Source organism: Lonchura striata, chromosome 1, assembly GCF_046129695.1.
Source record: "Lonchura striata isolate bLonStr1 chromosome 1, bLonStr1.mat, whole genome shotgun sequence".
Lineage (NCBI taxonomy): Eukaryota > Metazoa > Chordata > Aves > Passeriformes > Estrildidae > Lonchura > Lonchura striata.
This window is the reverse complement of record NC_134603.1, coordinates 20,242,774-20,269,033: the sequence shown is the minus strand read 5'-3', so window position 1 is coordinate 20,269,033 and position 26,260 is coordinate 20,242,774. Positions and strand designations below refer to the sequence as shown.

At 36.9% G+C, this 26,260-nt stretch overlaps 1 protein-coding gene across 47 annotated transcripts in view; it reads left to right on the top strand.

The window, feature by feature from the left end:
* The window catches only part of RIMS2 (regulating synaptic membrane exocytosis 2), a 447,453-nt gene that overhangs the window by 371,716 nt on the left and 49,477 nt on the right, over positions 1–26,260 (top strand). For 25 of the 47 annotated variants that reach the window (XM_077782606.1, XM_021546510.3, XM_077782538.1 and 22 more), the window contains 2 exons: positions 6,471–6,643; positions 21,487–21,728. The exons of 20 other annotated variants lie outside the window; for them this stretch is intronic. In XM_077782606.1, the coding sequence (XP_077638732.1) occupies positions 6,471–6,643; positions 21,487–21,728 (415 nt within the window). The remainder of the gene's footprint in view (positions 1–6,470; positions 6,644–21,486; positions 21,729–26,260) is intronic. 2 more of the 47 variants (XM_021546524.3, XM_021546555.3) reach the window with 1 other exon arrangement.

Sequence of the window (26,260 nt, the reverse complement as noted above, 5' to 3'; positions counted from 1 at the left end):
TATTCTAGATATAGGCTAGTGACTGCTGAATAGAGGGGAATAATCTCTCCTCTTGTTCTACTTGTGCTTAAGTCAGTACAACTGAGGCTGCCGTTCTTTCCTGCAAAGGCCCACTGCTGACTTGATCTTTTTCATTGTTATTTTCTTTCCCCAATTTAGCAGTAGGATGCTATTTGCAGCACTGCTTAGTTCCATAGTGAAATCAGGTTTTAGGAACTCCTTTGTAAGACTGAATATGTGAGTACTGGCTAGTGAAATTGATAAATGACACCACACTACAAAGGGAAGGATGTGAAAACTTTTGAAGAGAGTTTTTTTTCCCACATATTCAATAGAAATATGAATGTTCCTTTTTATTGATGTTTTAATTGGGGCCTAAATTTATTGGAAATTTGGATGGTATTGAAAGCCAGATTACAGTCAGTTCCTTTTTATTCAAGGTAAAAGTCAATTGGAATGTTTTGAATATTGAGGAAAAAAATATTGCATAAGGAATGGGAATGATGGATGAATATATAGAGAATCACTGTACATCCATCTAGATTTACTGGTCCAGGCACTATACTGCTCAGAAGTAGCACCACCATAGCTCTCTCCTTTCTGTTAGTGCAAGGCAAGAATTCCAGCAGAGGTGCACAGGACCAGGCTCAGGAGATCAAAGGGTGATGAATACAAAGCAAGAACTGGGTGAAGGGAGAACAATTGGTACAATGCCAATGTGACTCATTAGAAGAAAATTATGGGGTTAAAAAAGTATCCAAGAATTAAATAAAAATAATAAGAATTAAATAAAAATAAAATAAATAAATTAAATAAAAAAGGATCCAAGAATTAAAAATAAAAAAGAAGATAGGATAGGATCCAGGACTACAAAACAGAAGATAGGATTAGAAGCCAAGAATGAGTCTAAGGTAGACTGCAGCTCCATATTGAGAAGCCCAAGGCAAATGTGGATCTCATTATACACCTAACATCTAATACAAGAGCAGTGCAAGAATTAATCTCCTGAGGGACTGCTGTGTGCCATGTGATAGCTAAAGCAGAACTGGCAAAGGCAGATCTGGCTGGCTGGACCTCAATTGTCTTTATCAATTTTGACAGGAGTGGCAAACATAAACACAGATTATTGAGCTGGCTATGGATAAATTACATAAAAGGGCAGATTAATCATAGCCTTCATCTTGAGTTTTTGTGTATGCAAGCTAAACGTATGTACTCATTTGTATGTGGTATTTTGTAAAAACATCTGAATTTTTTGCTTTATATAAGTCTAATATTATTGTTGTAATTGTTAGTAAGTATTTGGCTTTATTTTTAATGGCAGACTTCATTAGGCAGCCATTAACAAAAGTTTTAGAAAGAATCAAACAATCCAATAACATTCATTCAAGTCATATGTGGTAATAACTAAAATTTGCAATGCCTTTAGAGGTTGTGAATTCACACCAAGAGGTACAGAATGTTTCAAATTGCTGTGCTCTGGCTGCTTGAGAGCTTTTGTTAGTGAGCCAAAGAACTATTGAAATAGTCCAGCATGGTTCTTTAACCTTCTGGTAGTAGCACAATAGACAATTGTCGGAAACAACTTCTCAAAACTTTGATCACTGAAAACATTTACCAGATTTGTATGTCCCTATGTAAATGCTAGCAAATAAAACCTGATGAGTAGACTATAAAAAAGAAAAGATAATAAAATAGAAAGATGTTTAGAAATTACTGACAATGCAAATTGCCTGGACAACTGCATGACTGTATAGTCCAAGATGGAAGACTGGTAACAATAGAGTAAAGCAACATGAAACACTTTAGAACTCTCTTTGAACTTGAAGTTCTAAACCAGTTTCTTTGCAGAAATAAGAGCATCAGTGTATCAGTGTCAGATGAGTTGCATGTCTATGTGTTCCTTCAGCCATTTACTGGTGGTTCAAAAAGAGGTCAAAATGTTTGCAGAGGTTGTTATATTAGGAAGCAGAGTAGGTTTTTGTTTCTCATCTTTAATCATTACAAATTTGTCCCTAAAGTAATCTCTTGAAGTTAAAAGGCATAGATACTAAAACCTAACTTTTGTTAGGTGCTAGGTCCTTTTGTTAGGTTCTCCAGCTGATTATTCTGCTAACACAGATAAAAATGATTTTAGAAACTTTGGAATACTTGTTGATAGAATCTGTAATAATGAAATTATTCTCATTCTTCAACACTGCAAAATAGGACAACCATCTTACTATTAAAATTTCAAAAGCAACTTTTAGTCATTCCCTCTGTTTTCAGCAGACTTCCCATTTTTGAAGCAGCTTGAAGAGGCTGGCTTGACTTCTTAATGGGTTGCAAAGTCCAGGATGTTGCCTGTATTACATATGTTTTTATTGGGGTGGAAATGAAAATTAACCATACTGCAACAAAGGAGGCCTGTATTTCCAGCATGGGGAAAGTCAGGTGTTAATTTTCCTACTGTCGTGGCTGGTGTTTAAAAAGAAAAAAAAGAATCTGAGAGAAATCTTTATAGTGTGCAGGTCCATTTCAGCACACCCTGACCTAATAGCTCAAGCCAGGGGTGGTGTGATGCTCACTACTGTCCTTGCACTCGTGTTTTCTGCTGAGAGGTATTGGAGCACACAGGGTAGGTGCTGGAGCTGATGACTGAAAGCAGTGACCATGCTGATGCAGCCATGGGGGCTGCAGTTCCCTGTCAATGTGCAGTCAGGTGGTGCAAATCCTACAACACAATACACAGGGACAGCACTGGAGAGGGATGGGAAATGGTACCTGTTTTTCAGATATAATGGGGGGGATAGCACTTGGTTAAAAATTACTTTTTCAGTCCAATAGTTGATCTTGTCATACAGTGGATGACATTTAGGAAAAAAAACATGTGACATTTGGAGGAAGAAAGAATTTTGGATGTGAAATAAATGAAGATGTGATGCCTTGGGACAACTTTAACCACACAAAAGCTGAAAAAGTAGTAGCACAAAACTGAAAAAATGGTTGCATTTTGCAGTTGGAGTATATGACGTGAGGACTGAATGCTTCTGAAAAAATCACTATTTGCACAGTGGAAGTGCGATTTTACTTTTGAGGCAGTCAGCAAAGGATCACTTCAAAAGCTGCCCTGTATAGAACTACAATTTAAGAAACAAATTTGAAACTAAAGTGGCAGCAGGGCTTCTCTCAGACAAGCAATATTGTTCCTTTGGTCTGTGCTGGAGTAATGGAAATGCCAACATGCAATACGCTACTGTAATCAGTTTCCTAAAAAAAAATAAGTCAGATATAAGGTTAAAAGTACACCTCAGTAGCAGAATAAAGGGTAATTAGAAGCAGTCAATGAGTGAATATGAGGTATCTGAAGTTTGTCCAGCAAGAAAGACAATTTAATTTCATTTACATTTAATTTACATTTCCTAAATGCAGGTATGCAGCTTTTTTGTATATATTAGAGCAGGTAACTGTAACTCAGACAAGGTACAAGAGACTGTAATTCAGACAAGGTAAAAAGAAAACCTTTAAAAAATACTGCATATTTAGACATTCCGATTTAATGAAAGGATCAATTTACTTTCCCAGTTTTGATCTTAAAACATCCTGAAGCTGTAACAGTCAAATAATATTTCAGCAATATCTGTCTCAATAAAAAGCATTTGATAATGTACAACTAAGAAAAATGAGACAAGGTAATGATTTGATGACATTTTCCACATTATATTTCTAAAATTAGTTACTTTTAAGTTGCTTTTCTTGCCAAAATATTTCTCAGTTTTCAGTCTATATCACTAGATTATTACTATTGCATTGGCTAAAAAAAAAAAAACAAACCAACCCAATAAGGGTTTTTTTTATTTATGGAAATGTCTTATTTGTTATATACACCACATTGCTATGTAGTAGTCTAAAAACTTACATTCTTTAGGTATGGAAATGAAACATAAAAGCAAAACCACATGTTTTTGACACTTTGTGTACTGCAGAATGACTCTAGAATAACTTGTGCAATATTGATTCTGTTTGCCACTTCATGTTTGATTTAGAAGGGCTCATTTCCATGGACTGTTGGTCAAGCTCAGTGTGGGATCTGCAGGTCCTGTTATTCTGAGTCACCACACCTGATTATCTGTCCCCCAAATGCAGTAGGATTAACTTTCCATCAGTGACTGATGCTGTGTTCCCCAAAGCAGAGCCATGCCAGCTCTGCCATGCCAGCGGTGTGCCCAGCACCATGGGCAGCAGGACCCCTGCTCCAACAGGCATTCGTGTCTTGGCTGTCCCTTGCCTTGGTGGGAGCCAGTGGCAGTGTGGCCATGGCAGCAGAGGGTTTGGCACAGCAGTGACACCTGCCCAGGGCTCAGATGGTGCTGCAGGCCTGAGGGCAGCTCTGCATTGCCTTTCCATAGTGTGCGATGGTAGCCCAGTGCACCAGTCTTTACTTTCCAGTCTCAGCAGCTTTAGGCTAAATCAGCAGAAACCACATTCATAACTTTGTCTTAAATGAACAATCATCCTAGGGAAGGTCAGGTGGGGGATAGGACTCAATGCATGCACATTTTCTCTAGGCATAATTATTTTTTTATTTCTCTAAAGGGCTAAGTAGTTGTTCTTTTAAAAGGATACCCCTTTTATTCTGGTATAATGTTCCATTATCTCTGATGGTCAGGACAGCTGTTTAATCATTGCTTTTACATTCCCAATTGAATATATAAGTAATAATATACACTGTCTTCTTCATCAAGCAAAAACATTAATGTCATCAATAGAACCAGTCAGTAAATATTAAAACTTTTGAGTGTTATAATTACAGAGGTACTCTGAGTTTATGGGTGGTTAAGTTCACTTTCACTTTTAAAGGCTGGGAGGACCTTGAGTGGTTCTTGATGAACACAAATATGGTAAATTAGTACAGATCAGGAAGAATAATAAAGATTGGCATAAATGTGCAACCATTTTGTAAGTGTGGAGTTATGGCTATGATTGGTCACTGTCTGCAGCAGATGTACAGTCTAACTTGCATGAGCATTTTTGTCTTGTTCATTTCCCTTTCTTAATATGAGCAAAATTACTGTTTCTAAACATAAAAAAAAATTTCCGAGGAAAGGCACCGAAATGTTATTTTGAAATCCTATTCAGATATATATGAAATCCTATTTAGATACTGCATAGTCTTTCAGAATATTACCCATTGTAACATTCCTTGCAAGAAAACAGGAACAAATGATCTGTGTAGTTAATGAAAGACAGTTCTTCTAAAACTATAAAAAAAGGACCAATTTAACAGCTAAACCTGGACACCCTTCTCTTCTGCAGTACTGCACAGGTCTGCCGTTTTACATTGTGATTTATTTTCTACATGTGGCTGAGTACAATGTTGCTATCCCTAAGAGTTCAACAAGCCACTGATATGTTAGGTAGATTACTTTTCCCTATTCTTTCAGTCCTGTCTGTGCTGCTCTTCGTCTGTACTGCTCTGCACTCTCTTAATGCCAAAGAACCACATGGTGATCATTGACAATTCATCTTGAAGTACTATTTTCCTGAAAAGGTTGCCAGTATCAGCCCATCAGATTTCTGTATACACAGAAATGTCTGTATATGAAGAGAAGAAAAACTATATTTCTGCTATTTTCTATATTTGCATATAGTGCTATACAGAGTGGCCCAGATTTAACATTAATTTAGTGCTAATGTGTAACAAAAACAAATAGCCATTGTATTTTGTTCAGATCGAACCTGAATACTGCTGCATGATACTGTCTACGTTGTATGGGTTTACTGCTGATCACCAGTCACCTGACAGTTCCATGTTTGATATTACTGTTAACCAGCTCAAATACCTTTGTAATCTTTTAGTTTCTGAGGCACACATACATTTTCCCTACAAATCACCTCTAGTCCAGTCCCATCCTTTCAGACTCTCCAGCCCAGCAGTTCAGCAAGATGCAGGATTGTTTGCACAGCTGCAACATCACTTTGTCTTTTGATTTGATAATCTTATCCATCTATTTACTTGGGGGAAAAAAATTAACATTTGTCAGTTAGAAGTTCTTGTAAACAGGCTAGGCCCCAAAAGAGACTTGTACTTTATAGATAGAAAACAGCACATTCTGTCTCCTGTTTAATCTTTCATGAGTTCAGTAATCATAGGCAAGTCACTAGTCTCTCTGCTTTCCTTTCTGCACTGTCAAAACAGTTGCGGTAAGAATATTCTTTGAGGGTTTAGATGTCTTTTCTAAGCTTTGTGGAACTTTTGGACATGCTGGAAAATTTGTACAAGTTGAAACTGAGGACCAGGATAGCAAAGAAGAGTAAAATTAATAGATACCAAGATGTAACTTCTATTCTGTATTAGGAAAAAGCTTCCTTTAAAAGTTCCAGCAGTGTGGTGACAAGGGCAATTTAGATAGCAGGAGGGACCAGGTCCGTAGCTGATCTGTGGTAGCATGTCACAACAACACCATATCTTTGTCCCTTTGCTCTTGCAGTATCGGTCAGGGCGGGATCCTCATCGAGGCTCAGACAACGTTTCCAACAAGTCTTCGGACAGCGATGTCAGCGACGTCTCGGCCGTGTCCCGGACCAGCAGCGCTTCCCGTTTCAGCAGCACGAGCTACATGTCTGTGCAGTCAGAGCGCCCCAGGGGAAACAAGAAAATAAGGTGAGCATGATGAGCTATAGTGTCAGCCAGTGTTGCTGTTGAGGCAGGACAGGCGTAGAAATGACTCCAAGATCAAAAGGCAAGAAAGAACTTTATAACAAGTAGCGTTCCTCTTTTATAACCAGGATCGCTAAGGTGAAATATGATTGGTCTCATAGTGAAAACCTTTCACACCATTGTGCACTATTCAGGAAATAGTACACAGTGGCAGAACATATCAATAAACAATATGAACAGAAGGAGAGATAATAAATGGTTTACATTCCTTTCGAACTTTTTCCCAGGCTTAGCCTGGTAGAATCTCTCTCCTTTTCTCTCTGACTGACATGAGAATATCCATAAGCCATAGCTGTGTAATTTTAGTAATGGAACACTTATCGATATTTGAATTTGACATTAGCATTTTGCCTACAATGACATTTGCAGGGATTCTGCAAAATACTGGCTTAAATGTCTTTTTTACCTAATGCTTCTTGAAGTCTTCATGGAATTTGTTTTTAGCCAAGTTTTGTTGTCTTGGATTATCTAACATACACTGAAATAACAAACATATGCTGTCAGCAAGCATTAGACATGCTTTCTGAAAACCATTTTGTAAAATATGCATAATATGGCTGAAAAGACAATTTAACTCAAAAATTTGTGCCAGTAGAGGCATCTTATTTTTCTTTTAAATAGAACACTGAACTTTTATAGATGTATTATTTAATACTTATAGAGACCAATCCAACTTATTTAATACTTACACTAGTCCAATTTAACTGTAGGTGTACAATCATTGAGCTCCTCTTCAATAAAATGTATATTGTGTATCTGTGACCAAAACACATAATTTTCTTTGCCTGCACCCTATGTGCACTCAGAGGAGTTTTGGGTTTCATTTGGTGCACAAATGAAAGATAATTTTTCTGGAGAGTGTAACCCACCTCCATCACCAGCAGAAATTCTCAGAAAATTGTCCTCTTAAAAGAAATTATTTGCAAGTTTAAGCATCTGCTCGTATGAACATTGCAAAGAGCGCATTGTTTCTGTCACACATTTCTTTCTAACTGTGAGGTATTGCCATGCAAGTTTTATTTGAATAGAGACTGATTAAGAAAATGCTCCAAAGCTCTCTAGTGTAGGCTGAACTCCTAGCAAGCATGACTTACATTATGGCTGCTTCTATCCTTTAGTTCTCATTTCATTTCTTATGTATTTCCTTTCTTCATGCATGTTCTTCTCCTAACTTTAATTTATTCTTTTCTTTTTTCTTTTTGCATGCTTTTTTCAATTTTTGTTGACTTCAGAAGGACAAGGGATATAGAGGGGAAAAAAGAGGGAGGGCTGGAAGGGGATGAACAAGATGAAGTATTTCCTGAAGAGGAAGAAAAAGAGGAGGAGGAGGAAAAAGCCAAAGAGCAAGAAATTAATGAAAAAGGGGAAGGGCAAGAGGTGACAGAGAACTGTGATAAGGAGGAGATCAAAGAATCAGGGCATGATAAAAAAGCTCGAGAAGACCAAGCTGAGGAAGGGAAAGAGGATGACAGGTAAAATATATTTCTGTTTATATAGAACTATTATTTTTCCTGTACCAGCACCCTACTTGTCTTCCCTTTTTATTCCCTTTGCTTGCATATTGCCTCTGCTCTCTGCAGCTCTTTTTTTTTTGTTTGTTTTTGCTTTCAGTCATCATGCTTTCATATTTAATCAAATTTCATTCTCAGCTTCAATGAACTTGTTCTGCATACCAAATGAAGCAGCACACCAACTTGACTCATTAATATGCATACAACTGCAGCATATTATTTTTTAAATTAGTTTAGACTAAAGTTTGGGGTTGACTGCAATAAACAGTAGAAATTGTAAGATTCCTTATTATATTTTCTACTTGAATTATTATTTAATGGAAAAATGTTTTGTTGAGTGAAACTCAGCAATGTCAAAATTATCCAAAATTATATTTATGGTCATACTAAAGAAGGAAATTTGGAATTTTTTTGCAGTCCTCTTTGTGGTGCATATGACTGACAAACAATGTGGATAAAGCAGAGTTTTCCTTTTTCATTTTTTGTTCCATGTGAATAACTGTCAAGGATTGCTGAATTGTGGAAGGGTCATGCCCTTCAGCTGCTGTGTTGTATCCAGAAACACTGCAGCACAATCTGCTCTGGTTTTATCAGATAATATTCTAGAATTATACATTTTGCCACAAATCCTTAAAACAGTGTAAATTTCTGAAATTTTTTATTGCAAAATCCATGTAGGTCGCATTGAGAGAAATACAACATTCCTCCTTTCTTCATTAGAAAAAATGAGTTTCAGATTTGATGAATGTTCTTGAACCCATTCTCAGTCCCACAACAATGGCAGAAAATCTCAGAAAAAATGCATTTTGTTTTAGCCTGACAATTCTGCATTACCTCTAAATAACTTACGCCTGTAAAATTGTGCTCATATACATTATGCTAAGCACAGAGCAATCCATGGAAATCCATTTTCTTTCCTTGCTACACATTTATACATGTGCCTGCTTATATATGCTCACGTACATAATATGCTCAAACCAAAGGGGATACAAAGAGAGAATCAAGATGCCTAGTGCAGTCTTGGGTGATATTAACTTACACAGCCATACTACTGCCTTTATATATTGTGCCATCTTTCCTTCACTTACATTCATGCATTTTAGATTTTAGCAAAAAGAGTTTAGAACCAGCTGTCTTTAAGAGCGCCTTGGCATATGTGTTCCAGGGACTGTTGTATGGTAGTGTGTGAAAGGATTATTTAAAGACCTTTTTCTCTTCCATTTCCCACTAATTTCCCAGTCTAATGGATCTGAAAGTCCTGCCTTTCTAAAGCATGACTCGGTTCCAGGTTTCTAGATTTCACTATAGCTGGTCTTTGGCCAATATGTTGTCCCCCATTGAAAGAAAAGTCCTTTTTGAGAAACAGCTCCTTGTTTCCTGAGCCAGCTTGTTCTTCTGGTTCCTGGCTGCTCTCTGCCTTTAGGAAGAAGTGACACAAGTCAGGAATCTCTATAAGGAAACAAGATGTTATTAAGTGACTATTGTGTAGTGGCTTTTGTTTGTATTAGATTTTGGCTCCTTCATGGAAATTTGTCTCTAATATTATTTCCCCACTTTGCACATTTTGACCATTTTTAGTATGCAGGTTGTGAATAAACGGAAAATTTATATTCACCTTCCTTTACTATGGTAAAGGAGGATGGCTCATTCTTAGCATTGTCTGAGCATTTTTCTAGGGTAAGAATCAAACAGAAAAGCCAGATTTGCTATAGATATGTATACACATTTATATAAACACATAGCTGTGTCTCATTAACATATTGAAATATTATGACTTGTGTATTCAATGGCCAAGCCTGAAGGCAGGATCAAATCACCATTTTTGAAAATTCGGTGCCTTCTGCTCATTTCTCTGGGAATTTTTTAAATAACACACATTTGAAAATTTATAAGATAAAGTAATGACTTCAACTTCCAAAAAAGAATGTTTGTTTTCAGACACATGACAAATATTAAAAGTAACCAAACATATCGATTAAACATATCAATAGGTAATTTGAGAGACCCAGCAGAACAAAGGGGGCCAATTCTTCCTTGATAGAATAGTAGTAAATTATCATGTAGTTCTTGAGATCTTGGGCATCAAGGAAAGTTATATTGCAGATGGGAATTTTCAAGATACTTTTTACTTTAGAGGTGCATCTGTAATTGGACAGCAGCTACCTTTTCTCTGGGCACTGTGGAATGCAGGGGCTGCTCACAATCACAATCATCAAAAATTACCTTGTTAAGGATACCTCATACCTCTTGATGTTACTGTGTTTATATGCTTCAGGAGTAATGGTCATAGTCCCACTAGGGTCTTCAATCTGCTGAGATCATGGGTGGGTTGAAATGACTGTAAACACAGACATTCATCACTAATTCATCCCATGCCTATTTCAAAGAGCGCCTTGGCACAATAGAAGGTGTTAGCTTTTGAAGCACTGGAGTACATTAAATCAATTTATCTTTCTTTGGCAGAAATAGTTGCAGCATCAGATTTTGCCTTAATTAAACCTTGTAAAACTAAACTTTGGCATATGCTTGACCTGTAGGGAAATCATAATTGTGTTCTTTTTCTGCAGTACATGTTAGCAAATAAAGGGTTTCTCCAGCTTTGATGTTGAATATTTATTATGGAGAGTTCACTGGCTTTTTTTTCTTTGTCTCCTTGATAATCTCAGGGACAAAAATAAAGGCTTCTTAGATATAATCTTTGATCATTAATACCTTTTATTGAACTTAATCTGTTTAAGACTGCTCTAAATTTTATCCTTTCTTAATATTTTCCTAAATATCAATCCCAAGCATTAATTCTGATAGTTGCAATAGTTGTGGTTTACCATGTGAATGCACAGCAAATGTAGTGACAGAGCAGGATTTCACTGTTGAAATACAGTAGAAAAATAAAACTTCTGTTCCAAGCACACAGAATCTAAATAATGAAGTAACATATGAGTCCAGAGAGGGAAGCACAGGAGAACAAAGAGATGTTCCACAGGAGATAAGTACAGCATAGTGTTGGGGACATCTTGACAACAGAGAATGAATGCTAAGAGGAGATTTGAGGAGAGAAAATAAGGTATCTTTGTGAATGTTTCTGGAGAGCTGTTTTCAAGCATTCAAGACAATGAGAACAAAACATGAGGTGCTTGCTAAAAATATATCAAGTGGATGAGGGGCAGGCTTGATGATCAGGAGTTGATCTTTCGGTCTTGAATGAGAGACGATAAATAAGGAACAAGTGCTGAGATACTAGGAAATGAGGATGAATTATGTACAGCTGTGTAAAAGAGAGTGTAACTTTTTACTGATGTGTGGAGGAAGATGTGACAACAAATAGAAATGTTATGAAACTTAACTTTTCTCTAGTATCCTGGAAGGGGTTATTGGATAAATTTCCAGGGCTGGAGAAAAACACGTCAGTATCTGTAATTTGAAATGGTGAGAGAGTGGACAAAGAAATTGTCTGTGTGGGTGGACAGAGAGGGCAGAGATGGGAAATAAAAAGCATGTGCAAGTCACAAAGTTTTGCTATGTATTTGGAAGGAATTAGTGAAAGCCCATTTGAGAAAAGAAAGTGAATTCTAAAAGATGGTAGAAGGAATAGAGCTGATTAAGTAGGAAGATGACACAACCAAGAAAAGAAAATCTGTAGTAGAAAATTCAGCTGGGATGTAATTTTGCAGAGCACTTAAAAATTCAAGAAACAGAGTGCAATATATGGTTTTAAGTAATGTATTTCTTCAAATACAAAACCTTATATCTTTCTAAGGGTTTCTAATGCTTTTTGTGCCCTTTCCATTGTTAGGTATAAAGAATAATTTCAAATTTACTTTCTATTTCTAGTTTGTTCAGTAAAAAAAAAACCTTAGAGAATTTAATTTGTAGGTTTTAAAACTGATTCCTGATGAGTATTTGTTCCTTAGTTTTTCATTAAATTGTAATTTTAGTATTTCAAGTTTTATGACCCTTCTACTGTGACTGCAGCTATTAACAGTTAAATGCAGTATTTTTCTGGAAGAAAAAGAATGTCAATGCAGTCTTTGCATGCTCCTTCAGAGGGATGGAAGCCAGTAATGGTTTTTAAAGTCTTTTTTCTGGTAAAAATATAAAAAAAATGTACAAAAGAAAACAGACACTAAGAATCTGTTTTCAATGTCTATGTACTGTTAGGTTTATTGAAGCTATTTCAAAAGTATTTCAATGACTGCTTCAACTGCCCTACTAGATGAAAGAAGTTAATTGAATCTAACATTTGTAGCCAAACAAGCCACATGTTTGGAAGAGAAAATGGTAGCCTGAGACTCTTTCCCCACTGCATGCTTAGTCTTTTAGCAGAATTGCAGTATAGGTAGTCTGTGCTTCCAACAGAGAGAGAGACAGATAGAGAAAGAGAGAGACAGAGAGATAGAGAGAGATGGACAAATAGATAGATAGATAGATAGATAGATAGATAGATAGATAGATAGATAAGGATCACCAGTGTAATTTCTGCCATGGAAGAGACAGAACCTGGGTCCAGTTATGTCAATGTTCATCTAGGTTTTCAGTTTCCTGCAGCTCTCAAAAGAAGATGTTGGTCTTTTTCTACTTTTTCAACATGACAACAAAGTGATCTTGCCATTCCTGGGCTGAGAATGGCAGGTTGCAGTACAATGTTCACCAGCTGTTTCCAGCTGCAAAATGTTGCATTATCCAGGCAATTTGGGCAGGTGTGATGCACTGGGTCCTTGAACAAGAAGCTGCAACTTTATTTTGTATCTCTCTAACATAACTCTTGTGCACTCTTATGGCTAGATAAGTAGAGCTGCTTGCATATTGCCAGTCTGAGTATTTAAAAACAGAGGACTCAAAAAAAAAAAGGTTTTTTTAAGTAAAATTTTCCTAGTATTATTGATCTGCATTGGTGGAACCTGTTATTGATCTGCATGGGTGGAATCTATTAGGAGTTTATGGGCAAACTCTTGCCCATTTGAAGTGTAAATTCAAAACCACTACTTTTTAATGCAAGATTTTTACCTTTAATTTTCTACAGAAAGGCAAATATTCAAAAGCTGTAAGTTCATAGAGCTGCTGGGTCTGTACCAAAACACACGGACAATAATTTGCCCATATGGTTTTTTACCATTTCATAGATGACATTTAGAAGGAAACTATCTGTAGCTTCTGGAAAAATACTATGGAAAAAATGCAGAAGATCAATGGTCCCAAACAGAATTATATGAACAAATATATTTGTTATGAAATCTGTACTGAGAATAGGATAAAAATAATTTAAGAAATCTAGTAAAGTCACCTGTTTCTATTTGTCACTGTCTATAGAACCCTTGGAGACTTATTTTTTCCTGTTACTTTGGAGTAAATAAAAAAGATATATAGGCTCCTTTTCAGTTAGTAAATAATTTTTATATACTGGGATATAATAAATTAATTAATGTGGAAGTGCACATTAGTAACAGGTGAACAGTAAAAATAAGTAATTTGAAACAGTCTGCAGCTTTGATGTAAGGCGTCCAGTAGGGAACTCAGACATTTTTCCTTTGACTGCAATGCAATATCTTTGAGACTGCTTCCCTCTCCATGAAATGAAGCCTGCACTTTTACCTGTGCTGAGCCAGCTCTGACCTGTGTTCTTCAATGAAGCATTGAAGAACTCCTGTTACTAAAGTTTATTTTTAAACTGTGCATCAATAGTTTAAAGAAATCAAAATCACAAGAAATGCAGGGAGAAAGTCTTGTAGACATTCAAGGAAGCAGAGATGAAGGAAAAAATTAAAATGAAGGTTTAAAGCAAATATAAGTGTTGAAATTAGTTTTTGAACTTTTAAGTGTGTTATAAAAATATTCATTTTCTGAAAATATTTAAAGCTGGATTGAATCATAAGGTTTTCAATAGACATACTTTTTTATCTTTATTTGTACAGGACTGAGCATGACAGATCTGGTGACAAGAATAGCAACAGCAAAAACTAGAAGTGGTATATAAACTTATAAAAACAAAGGATTGAATATTGAATCTTATAAGGTTTTTCTTTTTTGGACATTATGATTGGACAGATATGGCTGTCTTAGTGATGCCATCTTTTCACTCTTTTTACCTGAGTATTATTTGAATAGAAGACTGACAAGATTCTTTAAAATTAATACATATTCCTAAAAATGTACTTCATTAAAAATAATTAATAAGCTTATCATTTAGCCTTCCAAGAAGCAAACTTCTTCATTTTACTTCTTAGAAGTATTTCTAAAATGCAGTTGCTGGATTTGTGCTATTGCCTTTAAAACACATTGCCAGGCCCATCTAGCAAGTGATTTGTTACATCTACTACATCTAGCAAGTACTGTACTTCAACTAAGGCTAAAGGGCCCAGTGTTGGTTTTACTACTGTGTGCTTAATAGCTGTGGAAAGATAATGTTCCAGTGGTTGAGCATTGCCCATATATCTGATTTTAATGTTATTAGACTGAACACCTGAACATTTTCAGTAATTTCACTGCACCTGTGTGGTGTCATATTTCTCCTGAAGTCCATAAGGTACTAGCTAAACAAGCCAGGGGATGTGTCATCAGGCTGATTTCCTAGGAGGAAATCAAATTTCCTTACAAGTACCACTGAGAGCCCAGCACTTCCTAGATAGCCATAACATAAACACAATTCCTATGGAGGCCCAAGGTAAAAAAGAGGAAAGTTGCTTCAAACTTATATGGTGTGCCATGTACACATTGTCTCAGCAGGGACATTTGGTCTACCTGCCTTCTCCAGCTCAGAAAAACAAGGGTTTCAGGCTCGTGTTCAGAACAATGTGAGACATCTTTCCTCATATTTTCTTTTTTTTGATGGTCTTAAGTTTTCTCTATGCTTTTATAATTTCCCCCAGAGACCAAAAGTGACTCAAAGTCATTTTGTCAAAGTGACAGAAGTCAGACAGGCAAGATCACGATGTCCCAGATAATGTCTCTTTGGTTGAAGTAATTACGGCTTCAGGTTTCTTGCTCGTGTCCATTTAGTTCTCAGTCCCAGAAGATCAATTCAGAGACATGCTATGAGTTTTGGAGATGTTAGCAGTGCCTATTCTGACCCTGATTTTTCAGAGTCCTCAAGCAACCCGAATTTACAAGGATGAAGGAAATGTTGGAGTTGGTTTATTCTTTAGACAGCTGCTGCCACATACATGCACATAAGCATTAAAATGAGCCTAAGCATATTCCTTTTGTGCAGTACTAATCAAAGAAATAAAGTCTTTCATGAGTGAAGTATAGATGAAGCTATAGTGAGATCCGTATGCTGACAGCAATTTATTTAAATAAAGCCCTTTCAAGACATTTGGCTCTTCTCTGTGTATTATGTGATTTTTCTCTTAATGTAATCTCAGTAGTGCATCCTGTCCAGTTCCCCGATGTCTATCTTCCAAACTTTTCTGTCAGTGAGTTTTCTAAATAAGTAAATCTCCCTCACAGCAATTTCAGTTTAGCAAAATGATAAATCATGGTACTTCTTACCCTCAAGAAAAACATGATGTCACTTACCTCTGTATATTTTTGAGCATTTCAGCCTTCAAGTCTGAAATTTTTCTCACTTTCCTGACTCAATTTTACATTATTTCTATGGTGATTTGAAGTCTGGGACACATACAGGATTTAATGTCTGGTTTAGCAATTCACTGCTTATAGAGCTTTATTCAGCACTTCAAGAAAAAACACTGAGCAGTACTAAGCAAGTTTGTAGTGTAGATTGTAATATAGCAGTGTAAATACAGAAAACTGGGCCTTCCATCCCTGTTGGAAGACTAATTAAACAACAAGTTGGAACAGGTACACAACATTTACATTTCAGATTAAGTACATGCAAAGGTGCATTTCTGCCAGAGAACAGTCTTGATTAAATCAGGATGCTCGTGATCAGTTTTAATTTAGCAAGTTAGTTGTTACCCAGTGTTTACAAACTACTTCTTTGCCAGGCTGGGTTAAAGAAGATGCTTTCTAAACTCAAAGAATTTGGATGTTAGTCAAAGCTCACTCGGTCTTTGCAATGTACTTTATTGCCAAACCTTCAGAACTCATATGGACTTCTTCTATTACCAGTGGATATGACAGCTGACAAATGCAAGACTTCTAGACCTCAATTAATTTTCTTACTTGGCTTTTTTTTTGCATCCACACAAAGTAAAGAACTGGTTTAGTTCACTGTATCAAAGAAAGGGATTTCATCAAAGATTCATTACTGTTAGCAAGGTAATAAAGCTTTTCTCTAACTTTGTAGAGGAAAACTTGAAAATTTATTGACACTAGATGAATATTAATATAATCTTCATTGTAATTGCAATTTAAATTAACATAAAATATCAAATGTATTTTTTAAAATAGCCGATTATTCTATCAGAGAAGGTGAGAAATTTTATCAGAAATCTCTGAAACTCTATGTACTATCCAACCTAAACCTCCCCTGACAGAGCTTCAGACCATTCCCTCGGGTCCTGTCACTGGGACCACAGAGAAGAGAGCAGTGTCTGCCCCTCTTCTTCCCCTTGCAAGGAAGCTCCAGATTACAATGAAGTCTCCCCTCAGTCTCCTCCAGAGTGAACAGACCAAGTAACCTGATTTGCTTTTCATGTGGCTTCTCCTCAAGGCCCTTCACCATATTTGTTGCTATCGTTTGGGTGCCCTCTAATCCATTTATATCCTTCTTATTTTGTGGTGCCCAAAACCACCCCCAGCACTCGAGGTGAGGCTGCCCCAGTGCAGAGCAGAGCAGGACAATCCCCGCCCTTGCCCAGCTGGCCATGCTGGGCCTGATGCCCCCAGGACACCCTTGGCCCTCCTGGCTGCCAGGGCACTGCTGGCTCATGGTCAGCTTGCCAGTGACCCCCAGGTCCATTTTTGTGGTGCTGGTCTCCAGACTCTTGTTTCCCAGTATGTACATACAACCCCCATGCAAGGTGCAGAATCCAGCACTTGTCCTTGTTAAACTTCATATGGCTGCTGATTACCAAGACCTCTAATTTGTCAAAGTCTTTCTGCTGAGCCTCTCTGTGTCCAAGGGAGTCAGGAGCTCCTCCTAATCTATTTTTATCAGCAAACTTTAGAATACCTTTGACACCACAGGTATCTGCCAATCTGACTCTCCTCAGCTGACTTATATAGTATATTTTTTAAAATAATATTTAGTGGCTAGGACTCTCATACTCCACGATTGGCTTTATATTTCAAATATATATAGATATCTTACTGTAATTTCTTTTCTAATGTCTTATTTTTCTCTTGTGTTTTTTTAAAGAACTTTCTGCTTTAGCTTTGAGAATGTATTCCTCTAAAATTTATGCATCTTTCATTTTTCTTTTTTCACTGGCAAACTGAAAAGATATTTACAATGAGACCTGTCTGCAGCTCTTGGTTTCCTCAAGAGATTTGCTGGATTTTGGGATAGTGCAGGAAGTAACATTCCTGTGTAAGCTTTGCCCTTCATCCTGTTCTTGTTGAATAGTTTGGTCCTGTTAAGCAAAAGGCAATAGCCTGGCTGCCACCTTCACTCTGCTCTTGCTGTAGGCTTTAGGCTGCCACATGCTGGGGTTGTGTACTGATTTTGTTCTTGTTTTGGTTCTAATAATGGTATTATTATGTCATTATGCACATATTATTTGGACTAGGATGATTACTTTATTTCCCCCTTTATTTTATTCTCCCCCAGCATCTGGCTGTATATTCTCTTTGCTGAGGGTATTTTAAAAATTATTATTATTTTATAAGATACCTTGAGAACCCTGTTTTTACTGTGTATCTATTCATTAACTCATACAATATTATAAATTACTTTTAGGTAATGTCTGTTTTAAAATCCTGTTGAATTTATTTAACTGGATGTATGTGAGATTAGATTTGTGTATTTGTACTTACAAAGAAAACTTCCAGTTATTTCTGTTTCCTGTTAAGTAAAAAGGTTTACTCTCTAAATTTTACTCTGAGGTCTACCTTTCTATTACCTCAGAAAGGAACCAAGTCTGACATGCAATACCCAGTTTTTCTGAGAATGACCCATTTGTGGCACTGTCAAAAGGCAGACTGGGTAGAAGGATGGTTTCTACTGGGGAGGGTATCAAGTAACTGCCAAGAAAAATTAGTAAATGAGGGCTTGGATGGCCAGAAAGGATTCAGAGTGCTGATGAAGGAAGTGCTCATGACCACTCTAGGTTTATTTTGAGGCACTATGAACCATTCATAACTCTCCTAGTATGTATTTCTCAGAGCTTTTTTGCTAAGAGAGGAATTGCAAAAAACAAAGTTCCTGCTATGGGATGGCTTTCTCCAAGGGCTGTTTGCTGATAGGACTGTAGCAAAGATGTATTCTCGGCTGCTTTTAGAGAAGGGGAAAACCCCCAAGCCTTTAATTAAAGAAAATAGTTTTAGAGCTCAACTGGGGAAAAAAAGAGAGGTTTGTGAATGAATTTTTAGCATCAGCCATTTCTACTAGTATTTGGTATATCCACTTAAATCTAAATCTGTTTCTCCTCATTTGAATTCCTTTTCCTACCTTTCTTTAAAAGTTGGCCAAGAGAAGGTGTCTGACTGAAGTCTACATCATTACTGGCAGGACTACACAGCAAAACATTTTGTGATACAGAAGCCTTTAGACATCAGCCAAGAAGCAAACTTTGGCAATTCAGAGTACTTTCATAGGTAACCAAACACTATAGTGACCAACCTCTTTAAACACACTGATTTATTTAATAAAGGCAACTATTGTAATCCATTCCACTTAAATAGAACCAGACATCTTGGAAAGGACACAAAAAAGCACCTCAAAGGCACATTCAACTCAGGAAATGGTGACTTTTCTGTGTAGCTTTTATCTTAAAATGCAGAATATTTCTGTTTCCACTGATGACATAGGACTTTATTGAATGATAATATCACTTATAAAACAATGCATTAATTACTGTTTCCATATGACAAGAACTCACTGATTTTCGGGGTACTATTCTTGAAAAAATGGATCACTGAAATAGGTTGTTCTGCAAGCAGTGAAAAATTTACTTCCCTCACCAGTCTGTATCTGCGAATGAGCTTCTACTAGGAGAGATTCAATAATTACTTTTTCTGCAATCTTTCCCCAAAGAGGCATTCATAAGGTGTATGTCCAGGTATCTGTTTTCAAAACAGTTTTAGAAACTAAATAGCTTTAGTTTCCTACTGCTCTGTCAAATTTTATCTGATTTTAAAAAATACTGAAAAAAGAGAGACCTGACTGAAAGCACACATTAATCATATTTCCTTTGAGAACTTGGATTAAAAACAGCATTACTGGATAAGGGATTCTAATTTTCTGATTCTTAGTAAAATTTTGCTTAAGGTAGAGTTGAAGATACTAGCTCTTCACAGCCATGTTTTTTCTAGACCTATAGTATTTTTTGCATGCAAGATAATGTTGAAACGGAGAACTAGATTCTGTGTCATCTGCTTTCTTTGACTGAATTCTTAGAGGTGTTAGTTTGATTAAAAAATACAGCATGTGAGGTTATCATCTAAGAAGTAAGTTAGCATAGTGCTAATAAGACACAGAAATACAAATTCTGAGTTACTGTTTCCCTGACTTCCTCTTTACCCACATCCTATCCCACTCCTCCCATGGTGATAAATGTACTAATAAGAGTCAGTGTGTACTAACATATAACAACAAAGAGAGCTAAAGGAGGGTAAGAAAAAAGCTTTCAGGCTACCACTGTGTTCAGTCTTTTGTGATTGCGTGTCCAGGCAAGGCCAGTCTAGCTCTCTCTCAGATTTGTTTTGTGCTTCTCCATCTGCTGATCCAAATTCTCATTCATATTTTTCCCTGTAACTTCCCTGAGAAGTTACACTCAATATTTTTTCAATGGTAAAGGTCTACTTCTGCTATGAACCAACTCAGCTTTCCCTCTGGGTTGTGGCTAAGCTATAATTCTTCATTTACTTTTGAGTGCAATGCATTAATTCCATAGGTAAGTTACTGACAGAATAAGTATTGGAAAATCTTAATAAAGAAACAAAAATGCCTTCCTTTTATGAAATAGATTTCAGGACATTATAGATAAGAGAAAAGGAGTATATATTTTTGTATAGTCCGAAAAATTTGCTTTAGAGACATTTGCTGAGCACTAAAGCTCTAGCAGTAGCTTTTTGCATGTATTTGAAAATCTGTTTAAGAAACAAAAACATTAATTTTAGCCTTTATGTATTGGTGATTTAACAAAAAAATAATTTCTCCTGGGTTCCAGAAATATTCCACAGTTTTGTGGATTATTTAAAATAGCATCTCATGGGGACTTTTTGGTGAGAAGCACTGTACTGAAAATAATAATAAATGTCTAAGTTCTACACAAGAACTTAATTGAAATAGAAAATTCTCTATAAACTTTCAAGCCCACATGTACCCCAGAGCTTCCAGTTCTGGATATTTTTTCAGACACCTACCACTTAGATGTCAGGGTAAATTTTGTATAAGTGCTGTTGTCATCAGTGTAGATTGCCATTTCTGAGGAAAGGAAAAGTCCCTTAGCCTGGACTACTGGTAGATCAGTTTCCCCTGGGACAACTGAAATGCTGCAGCAGTAGTTTAGATGCAGCCACATAGAGCACATTTACAGAGTCTCTAAACAAGTAGAAAAGATACATTAGAATTGAATTCCATTTTTTTCAGTTCCGGTGATCTATGCCACAGAACACTCAAGTGTTGTGTGAAATACATGTCTAGTACCTGTATTTGTTGATGCAGAGATGGAGAAAAAAACCTATGGGTGTTCATTACTGTACAGTGACTGAGCTAAACTAGATTACTGAGAACATCCTTGAAATATCTGAATGTATAGTAAGCAAAACTGGGTTTCAGACTGATATTCTTTTCCACTCAGTAGTAAATCAAGTATCTGTTTCCCAGAGGAATATAGGTTATTTGTGTATATGTATGTGAGAAGAAGAAGTTCACAGCACTGAGGGCAGAACTTAAATTTTCCAAACAAAAAGTGATTGTATGATATATGGATGCATTAAATCTTTTGTATACTTTTGCCAGTAACAAGTTTTAAGTCGATCAGTAAATAAGAGCTTGTTATTTAAAACACAATTTTGATGAGTCCACTATTTTTACCAACCAAGACCCTAGAATTAAAATTTCTCCTTTTACCTCTTAAAACCAAACCCTACTTGTGTGATTAGCTGCTTTTACCCTTTAGTATCCCAAAACCTTCCATCTGAAACCTGTCCTTTTCTGTCTTCCCCTTTTTACTCTTTGTCTGCACTGTTTATCCGTCAACTGGCTGACAGTGTCTTTACATCCAAAATGCAAAGCAGACAGATGGCCATCTCAGGAAAGAACATGACTAAGAGCACCAGCATCAGTGGGGAGATGTACACGCTGGAGAAGAACGATGGCAGCCAGTCGGACACGGCAGTGGGCACTGTTGGTGGTGGCAGCAAAAAGAGACGCTCCAGCATTGGTGCAAAGATGGTCGCCATCGTGGGGCTATCGAGAAAGAGCCGTAGCACATCGCAACTCAGCCAGACTGGTAGGAACTAGATTTTTTTTCTCTCTCTCAAATTATCTAAATGTACATAATACTTATGTATTACAGTTTAATCATTTGAAGATCCTGTTGAAGTTGCCTCATCAACGATATTCTATGGAATGAAGAAAATGGTCAATTATCTTTTTTCCTCTGAACATTTACTAAACTTTTTTTTTTTAAGCAAAGTTTCTTTTCAGGTTGGACTGAAGCTTTTATCTTCTGCTTGCTGGAGCCTGCTTAATACAGTAATTCCTTACTTTTCAGCTTTTCAGGAAGCAACATAAGCTGTACTTTCATTTGGGGGGATTCCTTACTGAAGTTTCTGAAGGGTCACTGAAATGCTGCAAGATGCTTTTGGTTTTGTCACAGACAGTGTTTGTGTATTTCAACATGAGATTTTTTCACCTTTAAACATGCAACCTTATTTTGAAACAAAGCAATTTTCCTGAACAAACTTATGTTACTTTAGTGCAAATGTTTCATTATGTTTTAATTACTTTCTTTTCAGCCTACAAGTGTATTCACCATCTGTAGAAATTTTCCTCATTTCTGTTTCTCTCAATTCAAATTGAATACTTCAATGTATCGCCTAGGAAAATGGAAAGATTTTCTGCTTTGATGTCTAAAGTGTTTAAAATCTTACATCTTTTTTTCTTATTTTTTCCTATTCTGGGGAAAATCCATATAATACACTCTGAAAAGCTCAATGTCAAATAATGACACTGTATAGGACAAGTGTATTTGACATGGAAAAGGTTACTTGTGTTTGAATAACATTCATATAAAAGAAGTATTTAAGCAATTTATATAAGTATGCATATATATATATATATATATAATATATTTCAAGGTATGTACAGAAGATAGGTTGTATTCTCAGTATTTAAGAAAAAAACTGTTGTGATGTTTTCATAGAGTTCAATGTAAGTTTACAGTGCTGTGCTGTGTGAGGTCCTATCTGAAGGTCTCCCTTGTGCTAACCACCATTCAAACACAGAGAAAAAAATTCTCGGTTCTTTCCAAACCAAAGTAATAAGAGTTTTAATGTACAACAAAATGGAGCAAAACAATGATTTGCACTGTCAGAAACTGTGGTAAATTTTTAAACTAAACTTTGAGGGGCTGTGTGTGGGATTTCAAATACTGTAAAGAGTAGAACTAAAAAAAGAAAGGAGAGGTAACAATGCAGAAGAGGGTAGGAAGCTTGACTGTGTGACTTATTGAATGCAGAATGAGCAGGAGGGAATGAAGAAGAGGTGAAAGAATGTATATACAGAAAGCCCTGAATATCATGCAGACACTAGTGACTCCATCAGTAGGCAAGTCTTTGTAGCAGCCTTGTATTTTACCAGCTCACTTGCAAGTTATGGAAAGGCCAGGTTTGTATACATTTCTATTTTCTTTGAAATAAAGATGAAGTCACCTTTAGACAAATCTGGGAGGTGTCTGGCTAGGCAAGAAAAAAATTAATCACTTGCTTAGCTGGAAATCTAAATTTTTACCTTGTGACAGTACAGAGCTATGTAACAGTATAGAGGCATTTGAATATCAAATCATATGCAATGCACTACATTACTTTTTTTTATCTAATCTGGTCTCTCTTGCCATAAGAGCTATAAAATGAAGGATGTCAACTCTGTACATTGCTCAAGGATGTCTCATCACTAGAGAGAACCTGTATTGTCTGGTCTAGATCTGATTTAAATACCATTTCACAAATGTGAAATATAACTGTCTCAAAGAGTACTCAAAATCTTTAGACCCACTGACCATGAGTAGGTGTTCAGACAAACGTGAGTGAGGAGCTGTAATTCAGTGCTCTTGGAGGCAGCCTGCATGGCTCTGGCTGGCAGCCCCCGTCCCTTGGCTGCTCCCTGGGACTGGCCTGTGCTCAGGGCTGGCCTGTGCCTGGCCCCGAGCAGAGCAGCCACAGCAGCTCTGCTGACATCTCCTGGAAAAGCCCCTTGTGTTGGTTGGATATGGGGATATGGTAAGGGTTGGGGGTTGTTTTGTAGAGCTGTTACTGCACACCTGCTCCTGCTGTTCTATTGGAGAAGCATCTCCAAGGGGTCCTGTCTGAAATGTGGCTGCTGCTACAGGACAGCACAAGCATCTTTAATAGCTGGGTCATACAAGCATTGCTGGTTGTGGTGAGCCTCTGGCCACAGGTCAGGCCCTGGATGAGGTGTGTGCATGGTGCTGTGTCTACAGTGACACAACATGATGGCCTGTTGGGTTGCTGAGGGTGAGGTCACATCATGAAGAAATACCTTGCCTGTCTTCAGATCCTTCACAAAGAGAATGGTGAGACACCAGAACGGGTTGCTCTGTGGATACGCCATCCCTGGAAATGTTCAAGGCAAGGTTAGATGAGGCTCTGAGCAACCCAAATGGAGGGCGTCTCTGCCTCCCTCCAGGGGGCTTGTAGCTAAATGATGTTTAAGGTCCCTTCCAACCCAAAATATTGTTTCCATCTGTAAGTGCATCTTACAGAAAATGTTGGACGCCAGCATTGTACATAGATACCAGAGGATTAAAATTTGCAATTAAGGTGTTTAATGAATTTATAAATTTCTCTGTCTTGTCCCATCATGTTCGTTTTCTCAGATGGTGAGTGCCTGCACAAGGAATCTTGTATTGGTACAATCTGGAACCAAAACACTAATTTCCTGTAGGTATCCTGTAAGTACAGTTTTCTGGAACTGAGAGGCTGGAGATATTCAGGTGTCAGGGCACTGGTACTATGTAGCAACTGGATTAAGTATAAAAGTTTCTTAGGTACTTTCTGAAGATATTCTATCGTTCAATGGGCTGGATAAGTATCTCCTTACATATCAGGCTTGATAAAACATACCAATATCAGAAGATAATACTACTTCTGTAGAAAGTTGTGCTCATATGGAAATCAGTGTAGAAATGACTGTCTGAATATCTGAAACATTTTTTCAAGTGTTTTGTAAAGTATAATTTTACTTCAGTGGTTTTCTTCATTCATATTTTATCACTAAATCTATGCCAGAAGTTTTTCTGAAACTAGGTCATCATAACTGTTTTCAGGACTGTGTATCAGACTTACAATACATGCCTTATAAGGTCAGTTTTAAATGTCTTTTCAAATTATATTTGTATTGTTTCCTGTTATTTGTCATAGTGCTAAGAAGTTGACACTAAAAATAGATAAAGAAATAATATTTTTTTTATTCTGGTCTGTAGTCTTTTTCAGGTAGGAACAATTATTTTATGGGTAAAGGGCATGACTGTAGGAGTGAGGGTGAGTAGGATGGTTGGGACGGATGGAGATGGGAGATCTCTCAAGCCAGCTCTTGGAACTTGTGGTTTATTGCAAAGGGTGTGGGTGCAGGGGCCCTGCTTAGAACTGCCAGCCCCAGCTCTGAGCAGACCCGAAAGAAGAGCCTGAAAGAGAGACCCGAAAGAGCGAGAGGGAGGAATTTCTCATTACAATACAATAAATCTTCTTCTGTGCTGAATATTCTAATTTTCACTAACCAATCTAGTACAAGATAAAATCCTATACCATTTATATACAGCCTATAAGAATCATTGAATTACCATACTGTGTTACATTTTAAACCATGAAAACTACTGTTTGGACCTCTTCTGCCAAGCCATGGGGCCTGCTCTGAACCTGGGACCTGTCTGCAAGCAAGAGGGTATTGTTTAATCAAAAGGGGATTACCTTCAGCTGGCCATACTATTGTTTTCCAGTTGTTCAGTAATGAAGGCTTGGTATCTCAAAGCTTGTTTTCATTTCAATCTTGCTTATAGTTTCCATATCCTCAAAATCTTTTGCCAAGCAATCATATTTATAAGGCTTTCCTCTTTCATCTTCCACAACATATGACACAAAAGTAATTTTTCATAAGGTTGCTTTTACTTAAGACTTCAGTAAATGACAAGATTCTGAAGAGTAGAGTAGCAAGATAAATTAGAATTTATTTTATTTCTGATTCTTGTACCTTTCCAGTGCTCCAAAAATAGTTAAAGGCATACTCCGTATTCTTGAGTCAAGCAGTCAATTCTATAAGCTAAAATTTGATGGATTAGAGGAACTTTATGTTGTAACGTTCAGGTCCTGATTCCACAGGCATTATTCCTTGTGGAAAAGACACTTTCTTTACTGAGAAAGATAGAATGCAAAATGCAATTCTTAACAGGTATACCTATTCATATCTGGAATGAAATTGTTTTTCTGCTGGTCAGCCCTAAGGGAACTGATGATCAGACTTCTGTAGAGAAGCAGACCTAATTCTCAGTTATATTTCATTAATAAGTAAACTCTTTGCTGTCTTCTTATCATGCTATCTTAGGGATCCCTTTCAATTTACACACAGTCTCTGGCAGGCAGATACTTGGGTGCCTTCCCTTCCCTTATTTATCTGACATTTCTCTTTTTGTGAAGCAAATAATCCATCTCCTCTTAAGTTAGCTAAAACCTATTGTATTTGTAGGCTGATTATAGCCAAGAGCCAAGGCAGTTGAAGGCATGTTTTCAGAATCTGGGGCACTCCATA